Source organism: Salmo salar, chromosome ssa03, assembly GCF_905237065.1.
Source record: "Salmo salar chromosome ssa03, Ssal_v3.1, whole genome shotgun sequence".
Classification (NCBI taxonomy): Eukaryota; Metazoa; Chordata; class Actinopteri; order Salmoniformes; family Salmonidae; genus Salmo; species Salmo salar.
This window is the reverse complement of record NC_059444.1, coordinates 79,641,150-79,664,729: the sequence shown is the minus strand read 5'-3', so window position 1 is coordinate 79,664,729 and position 23,580 is coordinate 79,641,150. Positions and strand designations below refer to the sequence as shown.

The following is a 23,580-nucleotide window of genomic DNA, read 5'->3' as shown; positions in this document are numbered from 1 at the left end:
TCGTTTAATCAATCACTCTATACGTCAATCACTTTGTCACCAACTCACTCACTCACTCACTCACTCACTCACTCACTCACTCACTCACTCACTCACTCACTCACTCACTCACTCACTCACTCACTCACTCACTCACTCACTCACTCACTCACTCACTCACTAATAAACACTAAAGAGAGAAAGTGAGAAAAGGCTGAGAATATCTCATGTTGATGTGACGGTGACCCCATTTAACCCAACTACCCATCTTCTCTCCTCTTCCCAGAATGTAATGGAACAGTTCAACCCTGGGCTCAGGAACCTGGTCAACCTGGGGAAGAGCTATGAGAAATCAGTGGCAGGTGAGCAGCCGTCTTATTACTGAACTGTCCTGTACTGTATTGTACTACACTGTACTCTATTCTATTGCCATGGCAGGTTACTGGGTTACCAGAACATGTTTCTAACCAACATTTACCTTCAGTTATCTCATGCATTAGTCATAGATGGTTCATTGTTTAAAGCTGTGTTATATGTATAATAAACAGTAGGTCTGATTTTTAAATTCAGGGTGCTTGTGTAGTAGTTCTTTTACACTCTGCATTTCCACATTTTGTAAAGCAATACTTATTTTTTACAGCGATGAGCCTGGCTGGAAAGGTGTACTTTGATGCGGTCTCTAAGATCGGAGAGAATGCTGCGGTCTCTCCTGTCTCCAGGGAGTTGGGTAAGTCTTACCTCCGTGACCATGTTACAGTCCATATCTGAACGTCTCAGATTTAACTCCATTGAGACCCTTGGTGGACCTCTTTTGGATCTCTTATTGATCTTTGTAGATGCATCACCTATCCCCTTGGTGAGGGGGATGGTGCCAATAGTCCCTCCCATCCCAACGCCTCCATCAAACCCAGCTGTGGAGCTGAGCTTTGGCTGGACTGTACTGTATGTACATGAGTTCTACTCCAATGTGGTCACCAGCCAGACAATAGCTCCAGTAAAGTGGCACCCATACACCTTAAATATACTACACCTCCAACTGGGATTAAATCCCATGGTGGAAAATTACACTGATTTGACTTGCTCTGCCCAGTGATCACACCAATACACTTTAGCACAGCAAGGATCCACATCTGTCCCCTGAATCTGGATGCTCATTTGCAGCCCTGTGTCTGTCTGTGTCTGTCTGTGTCTGTCTGTGTCTGTCTGTGTCTGTCTGTGTCTGTCTGTGTCTGTCTGTGTCTGTCTGTGTCTGTCTGTGTCTGTCTGTGTCTGTCTGTGTCTGTCTGTGTGTGCGTGCTTCCCTGCTGCACTGGGACAAGCTGCTGATTAAATCCTGCTGCACAGTAAGACTGAGCTATACTTGTTTTCCTACATTATCAGGACCTCAATGTTCTATCAATTCACCTGAATGTCCTGAATTTGTTCAAATGCTATTTTAAGCTTAAGGTTTTGGGGTTAGGGGTTTTGGGGTTAGGTGTTAGATTCAGGTTTTGGGAAAATATGATTTTTAATGGTCAAACATTTGTACACTCCAAAAAGTACAGAAATGTCACGGAAACAAAGCTGTGTGTGTGTGTCATGGTTTCCGTTAGCTGGTAATTGCTGGCTTTTGGCCAATAAAATAAATGAAAAGACAATAAATAAAATTGTTGCTGGCCAAATTGACTGGGAGAAAGAACAATATTCAGTATTCATTTGTATTCATTGATGGAAATACCAGTCCATGTAAACACATTTGATGTCATGCTTATTAGTTTACAGGTTAATTTGCATAATGTAGTTGATTTAAATTGGTGCGTGTGTATTTTCGTTAGTGGTTATGTAGGCTATCGTATTTATCCAACACAACTGTCACACACGAGCAGCATACAGAGCCTATTTTGAGTGGAATTTCTGCTGCAGCGCCTCAGCTGGTTGCTGCTGGAGTAAAACCATAGCCATGGGATGTAGGGGTGCTGCAGCACCCCCTGATAAATCACCATAAATATATAAAAACATTAGGAAGAAAATGCTGTAAGGGCTTCTGTTGTCTCTGGTAAGGCTATGATGTTAGGGCACAGGAGGTTGGTGGCACCTTAATTGGGGAGGACGGGCTCGTGGTAATGACTGGAGCGGAATCGGTGGAATGTTATCAAATACATCAAACACGGTTTCCATGTCTTTGATGTCATTCCATGTGCCCCGTTCCAGCCCTTATTATGAGCCGTCCTCCCCTCAGCAGCCTCCAGTGTGTTTGGGGTTCTGCTGTCTCTGGTAAGCTATGCTGTTAGGGGTTCTGCTGTCTCTGGTATGCTATGTTGTTAGGGGTTCTGCTGTCTCTGGTATGCTATGTTGTTAGGGGTTCTGCTGTCTCTGGTATGCTATGTTGTTAGGGGTTCTGCTGTCTCTGGTATGCTATGTTGTTAGGGGTTCTGCTGTCTCTGGTATGCTATGTTGTTAGGGGTTCTGCTGTCTCTGGTATGCTATGCTGTTAGGGGTTCTGCTGTCTCTGGTATGCTATGTTGTTAGGGGTTCTGCTGTCTCTGGTAAGCTATGCTGTTAGGGGTTCTGCTGTCTCTGGTAAGCTATGCTGTTAGGGGTTCTGCTGTCTCTGGTAAGCTATGCTGTTAGGGGTTCTGCTGTCTCTGGTATGCTATGCTGTTAGGGGTTCTGCTGTCTCTGGTAAGCTATGCTGTTAGGGGTTCTGCTGTCTCTGGTAAGCTATGCTGTTAGGGGTTCTGCTGTCTCTGGTATGCTATGCTCTTAGGCGTTCTGCTGTCTCTGGTAAGCTATGCTGTTAGGGGTTCTGCTGTCTCTGGTAAGCTATGCTGTTAGGGGTTCTGCTGTCTCTGGTAAAGCTATGCTGTTAGGGGTTCTGCTGTCTCTGGTAAGCTATGCTGTTAGGGGTTCTGCTGTCTCTGGTAAGCTATGCTGTTAGGGGTTCTGCTGTCTCTGGTAAGCTATGCTGTTAGGGGTTCTGCTGTCTCTGGTAAAGCTATGCTCTTAGGGGTTCTGCTGTCTCTGGTAAAGCTATGCTGTTAGGGGTTCTGCTGTCTCTGGTAAGCTATGCTGTTAGGGGTTCTGCTGTCTCTGGTAAAGCTATGCTGTTAGGGGTTCTGCTGTCTCTGGTAAGCTATGCTGTTAGGGGTTCTGCTGTCTCTGGTAAAGCTATGCTGTTAGGGGTTCTGCTGTCTCTGGTAAGCTATGCTGTTAGGGGTTCTGCTGTCTCTGGTAAAGCTGTGCTCTTAGGCGTTTTGCTGTCCTCCATTGCAACTACCCTCCGCTGCTTTGCTTTTGTCCGCAGCAGTAACAGCAAACCAGTATGTGTGTTTCCATTGTCCAGTTCTTTTAATAGTGTACAATTTAATTCAATAGAACTTCCCCTAAGGGAAAATCTAAATAAAGGATTGCGGTAGAGAACCCAGTCGGAGGCTGTCAGTAGCAGTTCTGGGTGTGTGTCTGTAGTTTCTATTCCTCCCGGTCCTGTAACTGATCCATGTGAAAGGGAACCACATATAGGTGAGGCTTTGACCTCTCCACCCAGCTGAGTCACACTGACCGCTGGCCCTAATCCTCCCCCTGTGTCGGGGACAGTCGGGGAAAAGGTGCAGGGTGTGTAGAGTCCTCTGGTATGTGTCTAATCTAGCCTAATGAAGGCTGTTAACCCAGAGCACTGACTGTGAATACAGCTGTTTATATACAGTGCATTCAGAAAATATTCAGACCCCTTGACTTTTTCCAAATTTTGTTACGTTACAGCCTTATTTTAAAATTGATTAAATGTGTGTGTGTGTGTGTGTGTGTGTGTGTGTGTGTGTGTGTGTGTGTGTGTGTGTGTGTGTGTGTGTGTGTGTGTGTGTGTGTGTAAACAACACAGTATTCATACCCTTCACTCAGTACTTTGTTGAAGCACCCTTGGCGGCGATTATAGCCTCGCGTCTTCTTGGGTATGAAGCTACAAGCATGGCACACCTATATTTCTTCTCTGCAGGTCCTCAGGTTGGATGGGGAGCATTACTGCACAGCTATATTCAGGTCTCTCCAGAGATGTTCGATCTGGTTCATGTCCAGGCTCTGGCTGGGCCACTCAAGGACGTTCAGAGACTTGTCCTGAAGCTACTCCTGCATTGTCTTGGCTGTGTGCTAAGGGTCGTTGTCCTGTTGGAAGGTGAACCTTCACCCCAGTCTGAGTGCTCTGTAGCAGGTTTTCGTCAAGGATCTCGCTGTACTTTGCACCGTTCATCTTTCCCTCAGTCCTGACTGAAAAACAGTCCCTGCTGCTGAAAAACATCCCTGCAGTATGATCCTGCCACCACCATGCTTCACCGTAGGGATGGTGCCAGGTTTCCTCCAGACGTGACGCTTGCCATTCAGGCCAAAGAGTTCAATCTTGGTTTCGTCAAACCAGAGAATCTTGTTTCTCATGGTCTGAGAGTCCTTTAGGCGCCTTTTGTCAAACTCCAAGTGGGATGTTGTGTGCCTTTTTAGTGAGGAGTGGCTTCCGTCTGGCCACTCTACCATAATGGCCTGATTGGTGGAGTGCTGCAGAGATGGTTGTCCTTCTGGAAGGTTCTCCCATCTCCACAGAGGTATCCCATCTCTCTGGAGTTCTGACAGGGTGACCATCGGTTCTTGGTCACCTCCTTGACCAAGGCCCTTCTTCCCCGATTTCTCAGTTTGGCCGGGCGGCCAGCTCTAGGAAGAGTCTTGGTGGTTCGAAACTTCTTCCATTTAAGAAAGATGGAAGCCACTGTGTTCTTGGGGACCTTCAATGCTACAGACATTTTTTGGTACCCTTCCCTGGATGTATGCCTTGACACAATCCTGTCTCGGAGCTCTACGGATAATTCCTTCAACCTCACGGCTTGGTCTTTGCTCTGAAATGCACTGTCAACTGTGGGACCTGATATAGACAGGTGTGTGCCTTTTTCAAATCATGTCCAATCAATTGAATTTGCCACAGGTGGACTCAAATCAAGTTGTAGAAACATCTCAAGGATGATCAATGGAAACAGGATGCACCTGAGCTCAATTTTCGAGTCTCATAGCAAAGGGTCTGAATACTTATGTAAATAAGGTATTTCTTGTTTTTATTTTTGAAATAATTTGCAAACATTTCTGAACCTGTTTTCGCTTTACCTTTATGAGGTTTTGTGTGTACATTGATGAGGATTTTTTTAAAACATTTTCATTCTTTTTAGAATAAGACCTTAAGGTAACAAAGTGGAAAAAGTGAAGGGGTCTGAGTACTTTCCTTAATGTACTGTATAGCAGACCGCTCTGTAATGCTTGACCAGTGACCACCACATGCAGCTGTCTCTGAGAACAATGTGGCTTTACTCTTCGCCAACTGGCTTGTCAGGACCAATGCGATCAATACAAAGAACTCTGATTTAATGTACAGTATGATCCAAAGTTGGGGTCTCTATTTGAATTACAGTACATCGATTCAGGAATTGAACTGGGCATGTACTCTAACTTCAAGTGGAAATGATCTTTCACATCTTACGTTCCTGCATTGACTTCTATTGACTTGAGCACTGTCATATTGGGAAATGACTATGGCAGCAACTACTCCTTTCCAGGTCCTGTATGTAAAAAGTTCTGAGTGTCGGCCCATAACCACTAAGTCCTATTTCCTCAGCCTTTATCTTGGAACTTTAAAGTCGAAATTCATGGAAAAGCTGTAAGGACAAATGGTCTACCGGTCGATCAATGATATGGGTGCATGTTGTGAGAGCCTACCTATCAGAGCCTGATAAACCCTGAGTTGCAGCAGTCTCTGCGTCAGTCAGGCCTCCCCCGTGCCTCTGTAACCTGGGGAATATCTGGAGTCTACTGAGCTGCCACAGAGAAACCTGAACTGATCAGCCTAGAAACAAGAGACTCTTGAGTCAGTGGAGGATTGACACATACCTTCCTTCCCTCCCTCTCCTGCTTCCTCCCTCCACCTCCAGGGTTCAAATGTCAGTGTGAAGGACTGTCCTTTCATTCTTTCATCCAGGAAGCCAAACACCCAGACTCATGACCTTTTCTGGTTGACATTGCGAGCAGTCACTGTCACAGTTGACTTAATGAAGATGGAGAAGATGGAGGTTTGAACAAGACACAGTAGTCCTTACTGTTCTTAATATCATTAAACCCTGTTCTCTGTCTCACTGTCTCTGAGATGTAACCCAACTCTCTGTTCTCTGTCTCTGAGATGTAACCCAACTCTCTGTTCTCTGTCTCTGAGATGTAACCCAACTCTCTGTTCTCTCTGTTCTCTGTCTCACTGTCTCTGAGATGTAACCCAACTCTGTTCTGTCTCACTGTCTCTGAGATGTAACCCAACTCTCTGTTCTCTGTCTCTGAGATGTAACCCAACTCTCTGTTCTCTCTGTTCTCTGTCTCACTGTCTCTGAGATGTAACCCAACTCTGTTCTGTCTCACTGTCTCTGAGATGTAACCCAACTCTCTGTTCTCTGTCTCTGAGATGTAACCCAACTCTCTGTTCTCTCTGTTCTCTGTCTCACTGTCTCTGAGATGTAACCCAACTCTCTGTTCTCTGTCTCTGAGATGTAACCCAACTCTCTGTTCTCTGTCTCTGAGATGTAACCCAACTCTCTGTTCTCTCTGTTCTCTGTCTCACTGTCTCTGAGATGTAACCCAACTCTGTTCTGTCTCACTGTCTCTGAGATGTAACCCAACTCTGTTCTGTCTCACTGTCTCTGAGATGTAACCCAACTCTCTGTTCTCTGTCTCTGAGATGTAACCCAACTCTCTGTTCTCTCTGTTCTCTGTCTCACTGTCTCTGAGATGTAACCCAACTCTCTGTTCTGTCTCTAAGATGTAACCCAACTCTCTGTCTCACTGTCTCTGAGATGTAACCCAACTCTCTGTCTCACTGTCTCTGAGATGTAACCCAACTCTCTGGATGGTTTGAAATCCGAGAAGTAAACAGAAATGCAGCAATACACAGTGTCATCTCTCATGTGTCTGCCAGGCAGCTCCTTCTCAACCAGTGCTGTGATGCAAGTTGTCAGTCTCACTGCGTTCCTATTCTGTCCTGTCCTCATGGATGGACAGGTTATCTGAAGGCCCGTCCGGATGGTGCCATTGTCCACCCCAGTGTTGAAGTAGGATGTTGTCTCGCTGGGACACCGTTGGGAGAACACACACACTGCCGTCTGCTCCATTATTTTGAATGGCTTCCAACCCATTTAGATAACCCATGTTTTGTAGTGTCAGGTGGCACCTGCTGTTGATGCTAGGATTCTTTTGCCCGCAGTCAAAAACATCGGAGGGACTGTGGGACGATTTGCATGCAAGCATAGAGATGCTTTTTTCCCAAACAACTTGGAGTGAGTGTGTTTGTGTGTACATTCCAGATGTTATCAGATGTAAATTATATGATTATTTATCTATTGCATACTGCAGATTATAAACTGGGTGGTTCGAGCCCTGAATGCTGATTGGCTGACAGCCGTGGTATATCAGACTGTAAACCAACATGTATTTTTCTGCTCTAATTGCGTTGGTAACCAGTTTATAATAGCAATAAGGCACCTCAGGGGTTTGTGGTATACGGCCAATATTCCATGGCTAAGGCCTGTATCCAGGCACTCTGCATTGCATCGTGCATAAGAACAGCCCTTAGCTGTGGTATATTGGCCATATACCACACCCCCTCGGGCCTTATTGCTTAAATATACACTGAGTGTACAAAACATTAGCAACACCTTCCTAATATTGAGTTGCACCCCCTTTTGGCCTCAGAACAGCCTCAATTCATCAGAGGATGGACTCTACAAGGTGCCGAAGCGTTCCACAGGGATGCTGGCCCCATGTTGACTCCAATGCAGTTATGTCAAGTTGGCTGGATGTCCTTTGGGTGGTGGACCATTCTTGAGACACATGGGAAACTGGTGTGTGAAAAACCCAGCTGCATTGCAGTTCTTGACACAAACCGTTGCACCTGGCACCTACTACCATACCCCGTTCAAAGGCACTTAAATATTTTGTCTTGTCCATTCACCCTCTGAATGGCACACATACACAATCCGTGTCTCACTTGTCTCAAGGCTTAAAAATCCTTCTTTAACCTGTCTTCTCCCCTTCATCTACACTGATTGAAGTGGATTTAACAGGTGACATCAATAAGGGATCATAGCTTTCACCTGGATTCATCTGATCAGTCTGTCATGGAAAGATCAGGTGTCCTTAATGTTTTGTACACTCAGTGTATATAGTTGTCTAAGTTATGTTTGGGACAAAGACTATAACTTCAAAAATGTAACTTATTGGTATTCAACTTGCCTGGACACCAATCTGCTCAAACAAATTATACATTCATGTTGCTTTATTTTAGAAAGCCAGTGACTGTTTCAAGTCCTAACTCATCCTAACCTGTAATGAGTATCACTGAGCACTGCAGTCATATTGATGTACAGTCATCTGTCTAATTTGCGTACGTTGTTTCCTGCAGCCATTACTGATCCAATCTCCTTATCACAGAATAGTCTCCTTATCCTGTAATAGTCCCACATAATCTTTCTCTTTATGGCTGCTACTGAAATTAGCCTATGTCCCATTTTTTTTTTTTTACCTTTTATTTAACTAGGCATGTCGGTTAAGAACAAATTCATATTTACAATGACAGCCTAGGAACAGTGGGTTAACTGCCTTGTTCATGGGCAGAACGACAGATTTTTACCTTGTCAGCTCGGGATTCGATCTAGCAACCTTTCGGTTACTGGCCCAACGCGCTAACCACTAGGCTACCTGATGCCCCCATAGGGCCCTATTCCCCAGAAATGAACACTACACATGGAATAGGGTACCATTTAGGGGTTCCTTAATGTTATGAAAAATCCCTAAACGAAAAGTGATGTTTTGTTCTTTCACCCACAAAATCACGGTGCTGTTATCACAAAACCCATTATTTTCTGTGTTATAGACTAACTAGACAATAGGCAATAAAGGCCTAGGGGAAAGTTGTGTAATTGAAGTACAACAACTACTTTGGTGAATTTGCGAGGCATGCATGACAAGACATTGCAAAAGGCAGATTACTAACACATGCGCCCCACGGTTCTTTCTGCCTGCCCTCTCCTCTCTCTCCCTCATGCTGGCTTGCCTGGGGCGTATTCATTACACTGATTCTGTTGCAAAATGTTTCTGAACGGAAGCAAACGGAACGAAACTGGGAGGGACCTACCTGAATTTCTCCAATAGAAACTCTTGTTTTAGTTGCAAACTGTTTGGTCTAATGATTCCACCCCTGCCCTTTCTTTTTGGTAATGATGCGAGTGTGTGTTCAGTCTTCGGTCTGTTGCCTGTAGAATATCCTAGCCTATTCATTGATGATAGATAGGTCCTGCTTCACTGAAGTTGCAAGCCAGGAAATTGGGAGATACAGCATTCCAAATGTGTAATACAGTTGATTTTATTTTATTTTAAGAATGTGAAATGTCAGAATAATAGTAGAGAGAATGATTTATTTCAGCTTTTATTTCTTTCATCACATTCCCAGTGGGTCAGAAGTTTACATACACTCAATTAGTATTTGGTAGCATTGCCTTTAAATTGTTTAATCTGGGTCAAACGTTTCGGGTAGCCTTCCACAAGCTTCCCACAATAGGTTGGGTGAATTTTGGCCCATTCCTCCTGACCGAGCTGGTGTAACTGAGTCAGGTTTGTAGGCCTCTTTGCTCGCACACACCTTTTCAGTTCTGCCCACAAATTTTCTTTAGGATTGAGTTCAGGGCTTTGTGATGGCCACTCCAATACCTTGACTTTGTTGTCCTTAAGACATTTTGCCACAACTTTAAAGTATGCTTGGGGTCATTGTCCATTTGGAAGACCCATTTGCGACTAAGCTTTAACTTCCTGACTGATGTCATGAGATGTTGCTTCAATATATCCACATAATTTTCCTCCTCATGATGACATCTTTTTTGTGAAGTGCACCAGGCCCTCCAGCAGCAAGCACCCCCACAACATGATGCTGCCACCCCCGCGCTTCACGGTTGGGATGGTGTTCGGCTTGCAAGCCTCCCCCTTTTTCCTTCAAACATAACGATGTTCATTATGGCCAAACTGTTATATTTTTGTTTCATCAGACCAGAGAACATTTCTCCAAAAAGTACGATCTTTGTCCCCATGTGCAGTTGAAAACCGTAGTCTGACTTTTTTATGGCGGTTTCAGAGCAGTGGCTTCTTCCTTGCCAGGTTATGTTGATATTCTTTTATACCTGTTTCCTCCAGCATCTTCACAAGGTCATTTGCTGTTGTTCTGGGATTGATTTGCACTTTTCGCACCAAAGTACGTTCATCTCTAGGAGACAGAACGCGTCTCCTTCCTGAGCGGTATGACGCCTGCGTGGTCCCATTGTGTTTATACTTGCGTACTATTGTTTGTACAGATGAACGTGGTACCTTCAGGCGTTTGGAAATTTCTCCCAATGATGAACCAGACTTGTGGAGGTCTACAATTTGTTTTCTGAGGTCTTGGCTGATTTCTTTTGATTTTCCCATGATGTCAAGCAAAGAGGCACTGAGTTTGAAGGTAGGCCTTGAAATACATCCACAGGTACACCTCCAATTGACTCAAATGATGTCAATTAGCCTATCAGAAGCTTCTAAAGCCATGATATTTTCTGTAATTTTCCAAGCTGTTTAAAGGCACAGTCAACGTAGTGTATGTAAACTTCTGACCCACTGGAATTGTGATACAGTGAATCATAAGTGAAATAATCTGTCTGTAAACAATTGTTGGAAAAATTACTTTTGTCATGCACAAAGTAGATGTCCTAACCGACTTGCCAAAACTATAGTTTGTGAACAAGAAATTTGTGGAGTGGTTGAAAAACGAGTTTTAATGACCAAAAATATTGGCACCCTTGCACTTTTTTCAAATAATGCAGCATTTCTTCCAGAAAACTGTTGAAATTAAAACATGTTTTGGTATCCACATATGTATGTCTTCGGTGTGCAGTTGAACAAAACAAAAGAAATTGAATAATTTACTGAATCCTAAAATGGCCTGGACAATATTATTGGCACCTTCTAGATGTAGTTAAAAATTATTAGATTTCAAGCAGATGATTCTTATTTACTTTGGAATTGAACTCACCTGTGCTGAGTTGAAGGTACCTGCAGTATAAAAATCACATATTAAACCAGTTTAAATAGAGAAAAGGACTCATTCTCCTGTTTTGTGTAACTGTGTGTAACGGAATGAGCATGGACAAAAGAAAGAAAACCAGATAAATATCTGAGGTCAGACACAAGATTACAAGTCCATCTCCAGAGACCTTGATGTTCCTGCTTCCACCGTACATAATGTTATCAAGAAGTTTAAGTCCCATACCACTGTCGCCAACCTCCCTGGATGTGGCCGCAAGAGAGAACTTGATGAAATTGTGCAGCGAAGAATTGTTTGAATTGTGGAGAAATCACCTTGAGCAACTGCCACACAGATTCAAGCTGATCTTCAGACACAAAGTACAACAGTTTCAACTAGCACAATCCGCCACCAACTCAATGAAAGGGGGTTATATGGTAGGAGACCCAGAAGGATCCCATTGCTGAGAGAAAGACATAAAGCCCGGCTGCAATTTGACAAAACACACCTGAACATGCCAAAACCCTTCTGGGAAAATGTCCTGTGAACAGATGAGACCAAAATAGAGCTTTTTGGTAAAGCACACAATCAAAGGTGTTCAAAGAAAAGAACACCTTACCTACAGTCAAACATGGAGGAGGTTCAGTGATGTTTTGGGGTTGCTTTGCTGCCTCTGGAACTGGGTGCCTTGAATGTGTACATGGCATTATGAAATTAGGAGAATACCAAGGTATTTTGGAGCGCAATGTCAGACCCAGTGTCGGAAAGCTGGGTCTCCGTCGAAGGTCATGGGTCTTCCAGCAGGACAATGACCCCAAACACACTTCAAAAAGCACCCAGGAATGGTTCAAGACAAAACGTTGGACTGTTCAGAAGTGGCCAGCAATGAGTCCAGATCTAAATTCCATTGAAAACCTATGTAGAAATCTGAAAACAGCAGTTGGGAGAAGGCACCCTATAAAATCTGGGAGAACTGGAGCAGTTTGCACAAGAGGAGTGGGCCAAACTACCAGTACAGAGGTGCAGGAAACTCATTGATGGTAATAGGAAGCGCTTGATTGCAGTTATTTTGACCAAAGGCAGTGCTACCAAATATTAAGTCTAGGGTGTCAATAATTTTGTTATTGCCATTCCTGTTTATTTTCTGATTTAAATGGATATATTAAGTTCTGAATCAAAAGCAAAGGTTCTGTAATATTAACAGTAAAATAAAGAATTGTGGAGACCAAATACTTTGTTAAATTTCAACTTATTTTTAGGAAAATTGTGAGTTACTTGAAAAACGTGCAAGGGTGCCAATATTTTTGGCCACAACTGTATGTTAACTTCCGACTTCAACTGTAGATAGGCCTAGTACACGGTTCTGACTCCGTCTCCCTGGTGGCCGACCTGCCTATACTGTGCCCCTCCCCTCTCTCTCCGTCCCTTGCTAGCTCACAATGAAAGATGCGAGTGTTCGGAAATACGACAACTAATCAGTCTCCTGCGTTCCAAAAATACTGAATCTTAGCAGTCATTTCCTGGCGGAATCTAATCTTGATACTCAGAAATGGGAGTCGACACCGGAAGGTTTAGGTTTGAGGTTTTATTTATTTGCACCAAAGAAATGAAGTGCACTACTGGGTGATTTGAAAAGTCATAGTCAATCGATTAATAATATAATACTTTTAGGGGGGAAAAAGTCCTTAATTTACAATCTGTAGACACTATGAGAATAGAAGGGTTCAGAACTTTTGTGAACCATCACAGCACAGTTGAAAAATATATGGCAAATAGAAAATGGATGGTGTTCAGAGATAGATGGGAGGTGTTGAGTGGAGCTGAAGGGTGGGACTAAAAACCAAAGATAACTAATGTAAAATATACTGTCTGTAAAATGTATATAGGTTCAGAACTTTTGTGACACAGCATAGTTAAAAACATATGGCAAATAGAAATCAAACTGGATGGTCTTCAGATATAGATAGGAGAGGTGGAGGGTAGCTGAAGGATGGGATTAAAAACAAACAAAAGATAACTATTGTAAAATACATAGTGGTAGAGCGGCCAGACTGAAGCCACTCCTCAGTAAAAGGCACATGACAGGCCGCTTGAGGACTCTAAAGGACTCTGACCATGATAATAAAAATTCTCTGGTCTAATGAAACGAAGATGCCAAACGTCACATCTGGAGGAAACCTGGCACCATCCCTACGATGAAGAAGGGTGGTGGCAGCATCATGCTGTGGGGATGTTTTTCAGCGGCAGGAACTGGGAGACTAGCCAGGATCGAGGGAAAGATGAATGGAGCAAAGTACCGATAGCTCCTTGATGAAAACCTGCTCCCGAGTGCTCAGGACCTCAGATTGGGGTAAAGGTAGACCTTCCAACTGGACAATGACCCTAAGCACACAGCCAAGACAACGCAGGAGTGGCTTCTGGACAAGTCTCTGAATGTCCTTGAGTGGCCCAGCCAGAACCCGGACTTGAATCCGATCGAACATCTCTGGAGAGACCTAAAAATAGCTGTGCAGCGACACTCCCCATCCAACCTGACAGAGTTCGAAAGGATCTGCAGAGAAGAATGGGAGGAACTCCCCAAATACAGGTGTACCAAGCTTGTAGTGTCATACTCAAGGCTCTAATCACTGCCAAAGGTGCTTCAACGAAGTACTGAGTAAATGGTCTGAATACTTATGTAAACATGATATTTAAGTTTTTTTAAACCTGTTTTTATTTTTGTCATTATGGGGTATTGCATGTAGATTGAGGGGGGGAACGATTTAATCAATTTCAGAATAAGGCTGTAACATAACAATATGTGGAAATAGTCAAAGGGTCTGAATACTTTTCCAATGTACTGTATAATCATAAACTGCAATAATGTAATTTAGAAAGCATGTCAAACGATAAATCTAAAAAGATGCCAAGTGCGTATTCATTGTTGTTAAGGGCTGTTGCAAAAGAGCCATATCTGTGGAGTAGTTTTTATGAAAACCGTATTGGTGCTCATATAGAATTGTGTTGATTCAACATTCTCTAAAACACCAATTTTTCTAGGATTTTAGAAAAACATGGTAGTAAAGATATTGGGTGATCATTTGTAAAATATGTTGGATCTCCAGATTTATAGAGGGGAATAACTTTGGTAATTTTCAAATCTTTAGGAACAATATTAGTTTGCATAGATTTGGTAAAGATATATGTTAGAGCCTCAGTAATCAAGGAAGACACTGGTGCCTCTTTGGAGAAATCAATCTCATCATGGCTTTCTGCTGATATCTTTACCATTTATAGGGGCTTGCGAAAGTATTCAACTTCCTTGGCATTTTTCCTATTTTGTTGCCTCACAACCTGGAATTAAAATGTTTTTTTGGGGGGGGGTGTATCATTTGATTTACATAACATGCCACTTTGAAGAAGCAAAATATTTTTTATTGTGAAATAAGACAAAAAAACAGAACTTGAGCATGCATAACTATTCATCCCCCCCCCCTTGCAGCAATTACAGCTGCAACTCTCTTGGGGTATGTCTCTATAAGCTCCTTCAAGTTTGATGGGTTCCGCTGGTGTACAGCAATCTTTAAGTCATATCACAGATTCTCAATTGGATTGAGGTCTGGGCTTTGACTAGGCCATTCCAAGACATTTTAAATGTTTCCCCTTAAACCACTCGAGTGTTGCTTTAGCAGTATGCTTAGAGTTATTGTCCTGCTGGAAGGTGAACCTCTGTCCCAGTCTCAAATCTCTGGAAGACTGAAACAGGTTTCCATCAAAAATGTCCCTGTATTTAGCACCATCCATCATTCCTTTAATTCTGACCAGTTTTCTAGTCCCTGACGATGAAAAACATCCCCACAGCATGATGCTGCCACCACCATGCTTCACTGTGGGATGGTGTTCTCGTGGTGATGAGAGGTGTTGGGTTTGCGCCAGACATAGTGTTTTCCTTGATGGCCAAAAAGCTCAATTTTAGTCTCATCTGACCAGAGTACCTTCTTCCATAAGCAAACGTGTTTGCTTATTTTTTTTCTTTAAGAAATTGCTTTTTTTCTGGCCACTCTTCCGTAAAGCCCAGCTCTGTGAAGTGTATGGCTTAAAGTGGTCCTATGGACAGATACTCCAATCTGCTCTGTGAAGCTTTGCAGCTCCTTCACGGTTATCTTTGGTCTCTTTGTTGCCTCTCTGATTAATGCCCTCCTTGCCTGGTCTGTGAGTTTTGGTGGGCGGCCTTCTCTTGGCAGGTTTGTTCTGGTGCCATATTCTTTACATTTTTTATAATGGATTTAATGGTGCTCCATGGGATGTTCAAAGTTTCAGATATTTTTTTTATAACCCAACCCTGATTTGTAATTCTCCACAACTTTGTCCCTGACCTGTTTGGAGAGCTCCTTGGTCTTCATGGTGTCTCTTGCTTGGTGGTGCCCCTTGCTTAGTGGTGTTGCAGACTCTGGGACCTTTCAGAACAGGTGTGTATATATACTGAGATCATGTGACACTTAGATTGCACACAGGTGGACTTTATTTAACTAATTATGTGGCTTCTGAAGGTAATTGGATGCACCAGATCTTATTTAAGTTCTTCACAGCAAAGGCATATGCACGCACCACTTTTCCATTTTTGTTGTTTTTGAATATTTTGAAATAAGTAATTTTTTTCATTTCAATTCACCAATTTGGACTATTTTGTGTATGTCCATTACATGAAATCCAAATAAAAATCTATTTAAATTACAGGTTGTAATGCAACAAAATAGGAAAAACGCCAAGGGGGTGAATACTTTTGCAAGGCACTGTACCTCCATCACCTCCATTACATCAGGAGGATCAAACTGAAGCAGAGAAGGGAAATGTCCCTTAATGTAATCCAAGGGATTGCCATCAGTTTTCTCAAATTTCTTTGACTGAGAGGAACCCACATTCACAAAAAAGTTATTAAATTCACATGAAATAACATCAGGATCACTATAGGTCTTATTTCCAACAATAAATTGAGATGGGATGGTTGTAGATGCCTTTTTCTTATTCAACAGTCTGTTGATGACTTTCCATGTTGGCTTTATATAAGGATTCTTGGAATTTGTTAGTAAAAATAAATTAAAAATAGGATATCTGAAGTAGGTGAGTACATGTTTTTATACTTTTTGTAATTTGCAGAATTCAGGGGAGATGTATAAAAAGTTTCTCACAAATACAACTTTTTTTGAGACCGGTTGCAAACCAACGTTTCCAGAACCATTCTGCTGCTTTCTTACGTTGTTTAACTAAGGGAAAGCAGTGGTGAAATACAGAATTGAAAGATGAGAAAAGTCTGGTAAGCAGACTCCACATCGGCCTGATTATAAAAAATGTTCCATTAAATATCATCAATCAGCATCTTAAAGAGCTCACTATTACTTTAGTTAAATGTTCTTCATTTAATGCTACTAATCATTTCCATTTGTTCATTTCCATCTGCCAAAGAGAAGTGGACAATTGGAAAGTGGTCAGAAATGTCAGTATAAAATATACCTGTATAAGCCACATTATTCAAAGAAGTCGACGTGCAAGGAGTCGAGGAATCAATTATTTGGCAGTCTATTCTCCACCACCAGGTCATCGCCATGCAGCTACAGCGGCCAAGTCCTGTATGGCAATACTTTGAGAAGTTAAATGATAAGGAAATGCCAACTTTGCGAGGTGGAATTGAGGTACAGTAATGGTAAAACACGTGCAATGCTTAAACATCTGAAAGGGACACACCTTGAGACCCAAACCGTTGCTGACAGCAGCGCAGCTACACTGTGAATTCATGTGGGAAACTGATGAACGTTAAAATTTTTCCATTTGTCACATCCCTAGTACCATTCATGATTTTCCTCATGGCTCATTTAATAGGTATTACTGAGCTCAAAGCACCAAGCCCCACCACCACGTCTACCACTGATAGACCATACTCATGGGTCAGTCAGGACATTAACCCAACACCACATCTACCACAGACAGACCATACTCATGAGTCAGTCAGAATCATTAACCCCAACACCACATCTACCACAGACATGAGTCAGTCAGGACATAAACCCAACACCACATCTACCACAGACAGACCATACTCATGGGTCAGTCAGAACCATTAACCCAACACCACATCTACCACAGACAGACCATACTCATGAGTCAGTCAGAACCATTAACCCCAACACCACATCTACCACAGACAGACCATACTCATGAGTCAGTCAGAACCATTAACCCAACACCACATCTACCACAGACAGACCATACTCATGAGTCAGTCAGAACCATTAACCCCAACACCACATCTACCACAGACAGACCATACTCATGGGTCAGTCAGGACATTAACAACAATTGGTTATTTTAGTTTGATTGGTTTAAACCATTGGATAATACTGGCAGTATTTCTACTAGGCTATTGTCCATTTAGACAGGGTTGTGCTTCACACTGCGCTCAATTGACCATGCTTGTGTAAAGGACGTCACACTGCTTGCTTAGCGAGTACCACTTCCTTCCTTCAGCTCATATCTGGCGCAAACTCTGGACTTCTGCCTTGCTAGCCCACATGACCGTCCTCCCTTCAGCATCTTAGCCGATTGCGCCACCTCAAAGGCTAGGTAATGAGGCGACGCAAGCGGGACACTTAAGGCTGAGAAGTACGTTTCAAACATCCCCATGTGCTACACTTGTTGCTTGGCAACATTCTGTCCATACGCACTGCATATAAACACATTATTAGTTGGGTTGTTGTTACTGCAAAATATATGCCTTCTAGTCTCCACTTAGTTTTAGGATCAGCATCAAAACATTCTCCTTCTTGCAACTTAGTTATACAAAAAGTCAACGTGGTAATCAGTAGGACATTGCGAGCTACATTTTCAAGGTATTGTAGCAGCAGTTAAGCTGAGATGAAGGAGCTGTGTTGTCAATGGATACTTTGCTACTTTTTTAACTGGTGAATTATTTTGTGGTGAGAGATATTTGGATTTAAGTGACACTAACAATGGGATAAGTTGAATGGTAGGTCAGGGGTCTGAACATGGTGCCATGCACATGCTTCTTTCACAGCGCTTTCTCTCTCCCTGCACAGGCCCCTCTCTCTATCTCACCTTCCTTTTTCTCCTAGTGCCACCCCACTATCTGTTCCCGTCTCATCTACCCCACTCCCTCCCTCTCTCTCTCTCTCTCCATGTCCTGACAAAGGACACATTTACCAGGATGTTCTGGTGCCCTTTAGTCAGCGATGTTGTTTGAACTGTGGTGAGTATGCCAGCCACAGCCCACAGGGCAGGGTGGCGCTGGAGACTGGGAGACTCGGGAGAGGTAGAGTGGAGTGGCTTAGGACACACTCTGGGACAGGGAGTGGAAGTGGCTTAGGACACACTCTGGGACAGGGAGTGGAAGTGTCTTAGGACACACTCTGGGACAGGGAGTGGAAGTGTCTTAGGACACACTCTGGGACAGGGTGTGGAAGTGTCTTAGGACACACACTGGGACAGGGTGTGGAAGTGTCTTAGGACACACACTGGGACAGGGTGTGGAAGTGTCTTAGGACACACTCTGGGACAGGGTGTGGAAGTGTCTTAGGACACACTCTGGGACAGGGTGTGGAAGTGTCTTAGGACACACTCTGGGACAGGGAGTGGGAGTGTCTTAGGACACACTCTGGGACAGGGAGTGGAAGTGTCTTAGGACACACACTGGGACAGGGAGTGGAAGTGTCTTAGGACACACACTGGGACAGGGAGTGGAAGTGTCTTAGGACAGTGTTTAGCTATTGTAATCCAGGGGTTAATAACGAGTGGAGCTGGGCCTGGCTCATACCACACAGTATTTATTTGTATGTTCCACCATATCACAGCAGCTTATGTATTCATAACATGTGAATACAACATTCATGAAATGTATAAGTCTGTGTACGAATTGTTGGCACATTGAGACATTTAGTCACATGTATTATCTTGGACCGTGTAATGATTTTGAAATTAAATGCATTTGACTGTTCATGTGTAATCATGTGATTATGACTAATCCAATATAATAATTGAAAAATTCTAACCTTCATTATGCAATGTTCAACAGTAAGTGAACAAAGCTTGCTTCATGTCAAACCATCCAGAAACGCCTGGGTTGGGTTTGTTTGATCAATGATCAGTCACATACTGTCACAACAGCACTTTCCTCTCTGGGTATTTCTCTCAGAGCAGAGCCATCACTGCCTGCTGTAAACAAACACAGTTGAATAATATGGAAATACTGGATGAGTAGTGTATAGTTCACTAGTGTAGTTAATGCACTGAACCACTCGACCTCTGCCCTCTCTCCTCTCCTCTCCCATGCCATTGTGTCCCAGTATGGAACATTCTGTCTATTGTTTTGTATTATTAAACTACTCTCTTGTGGTGTTTGATCAGAGCTTTCTGACGTAGTCTCTCTGCTAGCTCTGTGCCACAGAAGAGGGACAGACACCCTATAGCCTGGGGTGACATGGAATGGAAAATCTCTCTCCAGACAGACAGTCAAAGCTTTCCTCAGATGAACATCATATAGCCTACTGTGTAGTCTGACATTCAGAGGAAGGACCAGCTTGGCTCCTGCTCAAAAAGGAACCAAACTCAAGAAAACACACTGAAACAAGGAGGGACTATACTTGGACTTGTCCAATAAGAAATGCTAATTTTAGTTTTCCATCTGGAAACATTTTAAAACTAATGAACATGACCCAGGTTTACGTCATACTGTGTAGGCCTACAGTCCAGGAAGTGGTCTAGTCACAGGGCTCACACACACTCCTCCATGGGTTAGTAGCTACTCAGATATTGACATGATGGTTTCAGGAGATGCATTACACAGGGGTGGGATTAACAAAGGAATCCCTTAGTTCCTGCTGATTATATGCTTTGATTATATTCAGTTTTATGTACAGTACCAGTCAAAAGTTTGGACACACCTACTCATTCAAGGATTTTTCTTTATTTTTACTATTTTCTACATTGTAGAATAATAGTGAAGACATCAGAACTATGAAATAACAAATATGGAATCATGTAGTAATGAAAAAAGTGTTAAACAAATATATTTTTCTGTTCACCTACTCTGCATCTCACAAAGACACGGCGGTTGGAACCAAAAATCTCAAATTTGGACTCATCAGACCAAAGGACAGATTTCAGCCGGTCTTATGTCCATTGCTCATGTTTCTTGGCCCAAGCAAGTTTCTTCTTCTTATTGGTGTCCTTTAGTAGTGGTTTCTTTGCAGAAATCTGACCATGAAGGCCTGATTCACGTAGTCTCCTCTGAACAGTTGATGTTGAGATGTGTCTGTTACTTGAACTCTAAAGCATTTATTTGGGCTGTAATCTGAGGTGCAGTTAATTCTAATGAACTCATCCTCTGCAGCAGAGGTAACTCTGGGTCTTCCTTTCCTGTGGCGGTCCACATGAGAGCCAGTTTCATCATAGTGCTTGATGGTTTTTGCGACTGCACTTGAAGAAACGTTCAAAGTTCTTGAACTGTTCCAGATTGACTGACCTTCATGTCTTAACATAATATGGACTTGGTCTTTTACCAAATAGGGCTATTTTCTGTATACCACCCCTACCTTGTCACAACCTTGTCACAACTGATTGGCTCAAACGCATTAAGAAGGAAAGAAATTCCACAAATTAACTTTTAAGAAGGCACACCTGTTAATTGAAATGCTGATTGAGAGAATGCCAAGAGTGTGCAAAGCTGTGATCAAGGCAAAGGGTGGCTACTTTGAAGAATATCAAATATAAAATATATTTTGATTTGTTTAACACTTTTTTGGTTACTACATGATTCCATATAGATTATTTCACAGTTTTGATGTTTTCACTATTATTCTACAGTGTAGAAAATAGTACAAAATAAAACAAAAACCCATGAATGAGTAGGTGTCCAAACTTTGACTGGTACTGTAGGTTTCTCTGTGTGAGACTGCTTAAGATGAGTCACTTGATTTAACGTGTTACGATAGAGGCATCAGTAAAACAATATCCTTTCATCTGTTTATTAGCAACACGTATTGTGATAATCACTCAGAAGTGCCATGTGGTTGGATCCTTATTAGGGAAAGGGAAGGGGGATGATACCTAGTCACTTGTACAACTGAATACATTCAACTGAAATGTGTCTTCCGCATTTAACCCAACCCTTCTGAATCAGAGAGGTGCCTTAATCAACATCCACGTCTTCGGTGCCTGGGGAACAGTGGGTTAACTGCCTTGCTCAGGGGCAGAACGACAGATTTTTACCTTGTCAGCTCGGGGATTTGATCCAGCAACCTTTCAGTTACTGGCCCAACAGTCTAACCACTAGGCTACCTGCATGAATTGGGTGTTACGATTTCCAGTTGCTTTATGGTGTTATTACGTTTTAATCCATTTTTGATTGGCTGTTGAGGAACATGCAAAGAGTGATATTGTTTTTGGTTCCCTGCAGTTAGAGCTGTTTTTGATTATCTAACTGCAGGTGGTAACGACTCACTGTTTCCTCAACGTTAGCAAATATTAATAGGGTCAATTTTAGTTTACAACTGATTTAAAGCCATACTGGGTTGTATTCAGTACGGAGAAAACATGTTGAAATGGACTGAACCGTAGGAGATACAAACTGAGCTTGTCCAATAACGACACAGATTTCCATTTGCAACACATTGCTTCGGTGTGCCCTACTGAACATGATAAATGAATGTGACAGCATCTCACAAATAAATCACTGTTCTGTCGGCGTTGTCAACATTGTTTCCATTCCCCACCTTTTTGTCAGTTCAGCACTTGTCAGAGGGATGTGTACTGTATGTCTTTTCTCTTTCATGAAGGAAAGCAACCATTTGAGACTATGTACATCGTATGGACTACCCTTTTGGGGGGTTCTGTTCAGATACCCCTTCACAAAGAAGTGTACACTCCCCCACATGCATTTTAAAGCATTGGATTGGTGTAAACAAGTTTCCACCATATTCCTTCCACCAGTCCATATCTAATGGTTCACACTTCAGGAGAAGGGTAGATCGTGTCTAATAGTGCACACTTCAGGAGAAGCGTAGAGAATCTGACCGAAACCCTAATCTTGTTTTCCCCCACGAGCCAAGCAGCCAAGCAGCCAATCAGTGTATGTCTCTCTCTCGCCACAGGCGTTGTGCTGATGGAGATATCCGAGGTCCACAGGAAAGTTCACCTTGAGCTAGAGGAGAATGTGAGTACTGTGTGTGTGTGTGTGTGTTCTGCAAGATGTGTCTGTGTGTGTGTTCTGCAAGGTGCGTGTGTGTACATGAGTGTTTGCGTCATCTATTGTTTAATTCCCTGCATGACTTGCCTCGCCCAGTGTGCCCTCTCTCTCTCCCTCTGTCTCTTTTTCTCTCTCTGCTGTGTAACACAATGTACCCTTTTTAATTCCTCTCAAACACAAATATCTCTTTCTCTTTCCCCCTCTTCAACTCCCTCCATTAGTAATCACAGGATGGTGTTTCTCTTTCTATGTAACATCAAGGGACAGAAAAAGCAAAGATGATGAGGAGAAAACAAACAAGCTAGAGGAAAAGTTGCACCTGTTTGGTTATTGTGGTACAGCCTGTTTATAGGACGGGAGCAGGTCTGAACACGCCCTGTGACGGGGCCTCTGGGAACTGTTGTTGATGACAGTCACACTTGTCAACGCCTGTAGTTATGGTTGGCATACAATAACTTATTCTACAAACTATAAAAAATGGTTATCATCATAAGTATACAAGGTTAGGGAGACACTTATTCATGTAATCAGTTACTTGTAATCGGATTACAATAAATACTGTAACTGTAATCAATTACATTACCAGCAAAAAATACTGTAGTCAGATTACAGATGCTTTTGAAAAACTAGATGATTACTTCTTTAGTCAAGGCCTCTGCTGACTGTATGTGTGAGTCACAATATGAATTCCTTCATTCCATTAAAGAGTTGGAGATTGGAGGAGGCGTTGTCATGCATGGTGTGTCTATGGAAGGCAGAGCAGTTTAACTAAAGGAGGGATCATTAACTAGATCCAGCCGCGGGCAGATTTTTTACATGGTTACAAATCATTTGTGGACTGCAAATTGACCCAAGAAGCCCAAACAGATATAATATTGGACTAAAACATAATAATTTCAAACCTTGCTTACATTTGTATATGATCACGTGGCTCTCTATTATGCGAGGGAATACTTGGGAACAGATTTCCCAAATTAAAATCACTTGGAGCTGATTTTATATTTAAAAATAAATATATAGATATGTTCTTTTTGCTCAGAAAACTTGGCGGGCCAAATAAAATCAACCGCGGGCCAAATTCGGCCCATGGGCCGCCAGTTGGGAATCACTGCACTAAGGCACCTAGAGATTTGACGCAGCAGCTAACAGGGTTGTTGTTTGAGAGGACTGAGGAGACGTGGGTTGCAGGGACAGTCTCTAATTCTTCGTGAGAGGACGTGGGGTTTTCGTTGACCAAATGGCACCAGTGGGCGTCGGTTTGCCACCACAAGGCCACGGTGAT

The 23,580-nt window shown here is 42.7% G+C and overlaps 1 protein-coding gene across 3 annotated transcripts in view; it reads left to right on the top strand.

The window, feature by feature from the left end:
* LOC106601829 (brain-specific angiogenesis inhibitor 1-associated protein 2-like protein 1) overlaps positions 1–23,580 on the top strand; it is a 69,746-nt gene that overhangs the window by 5,687 nt on the left and 40,479 nt on the right. For all 3 annotated transcript variants that reach the window (XM_045715554.1, XM_045715553.1, XM_045715552.1), the window contains exons 2-4: positions 266–341; positions 620–706; positions 22,204–22,265. In XM_045715554.1, coding sequence (XP_045571510.1) covers positions 266–341; positions 620–706; positions 22,204–22,265 — 225 coding nt within the window. The remainder of the gene's footprint in view (positions 1–265; positions 342–619; positions 707–22,203; positions 22,266–23,580) is intronic.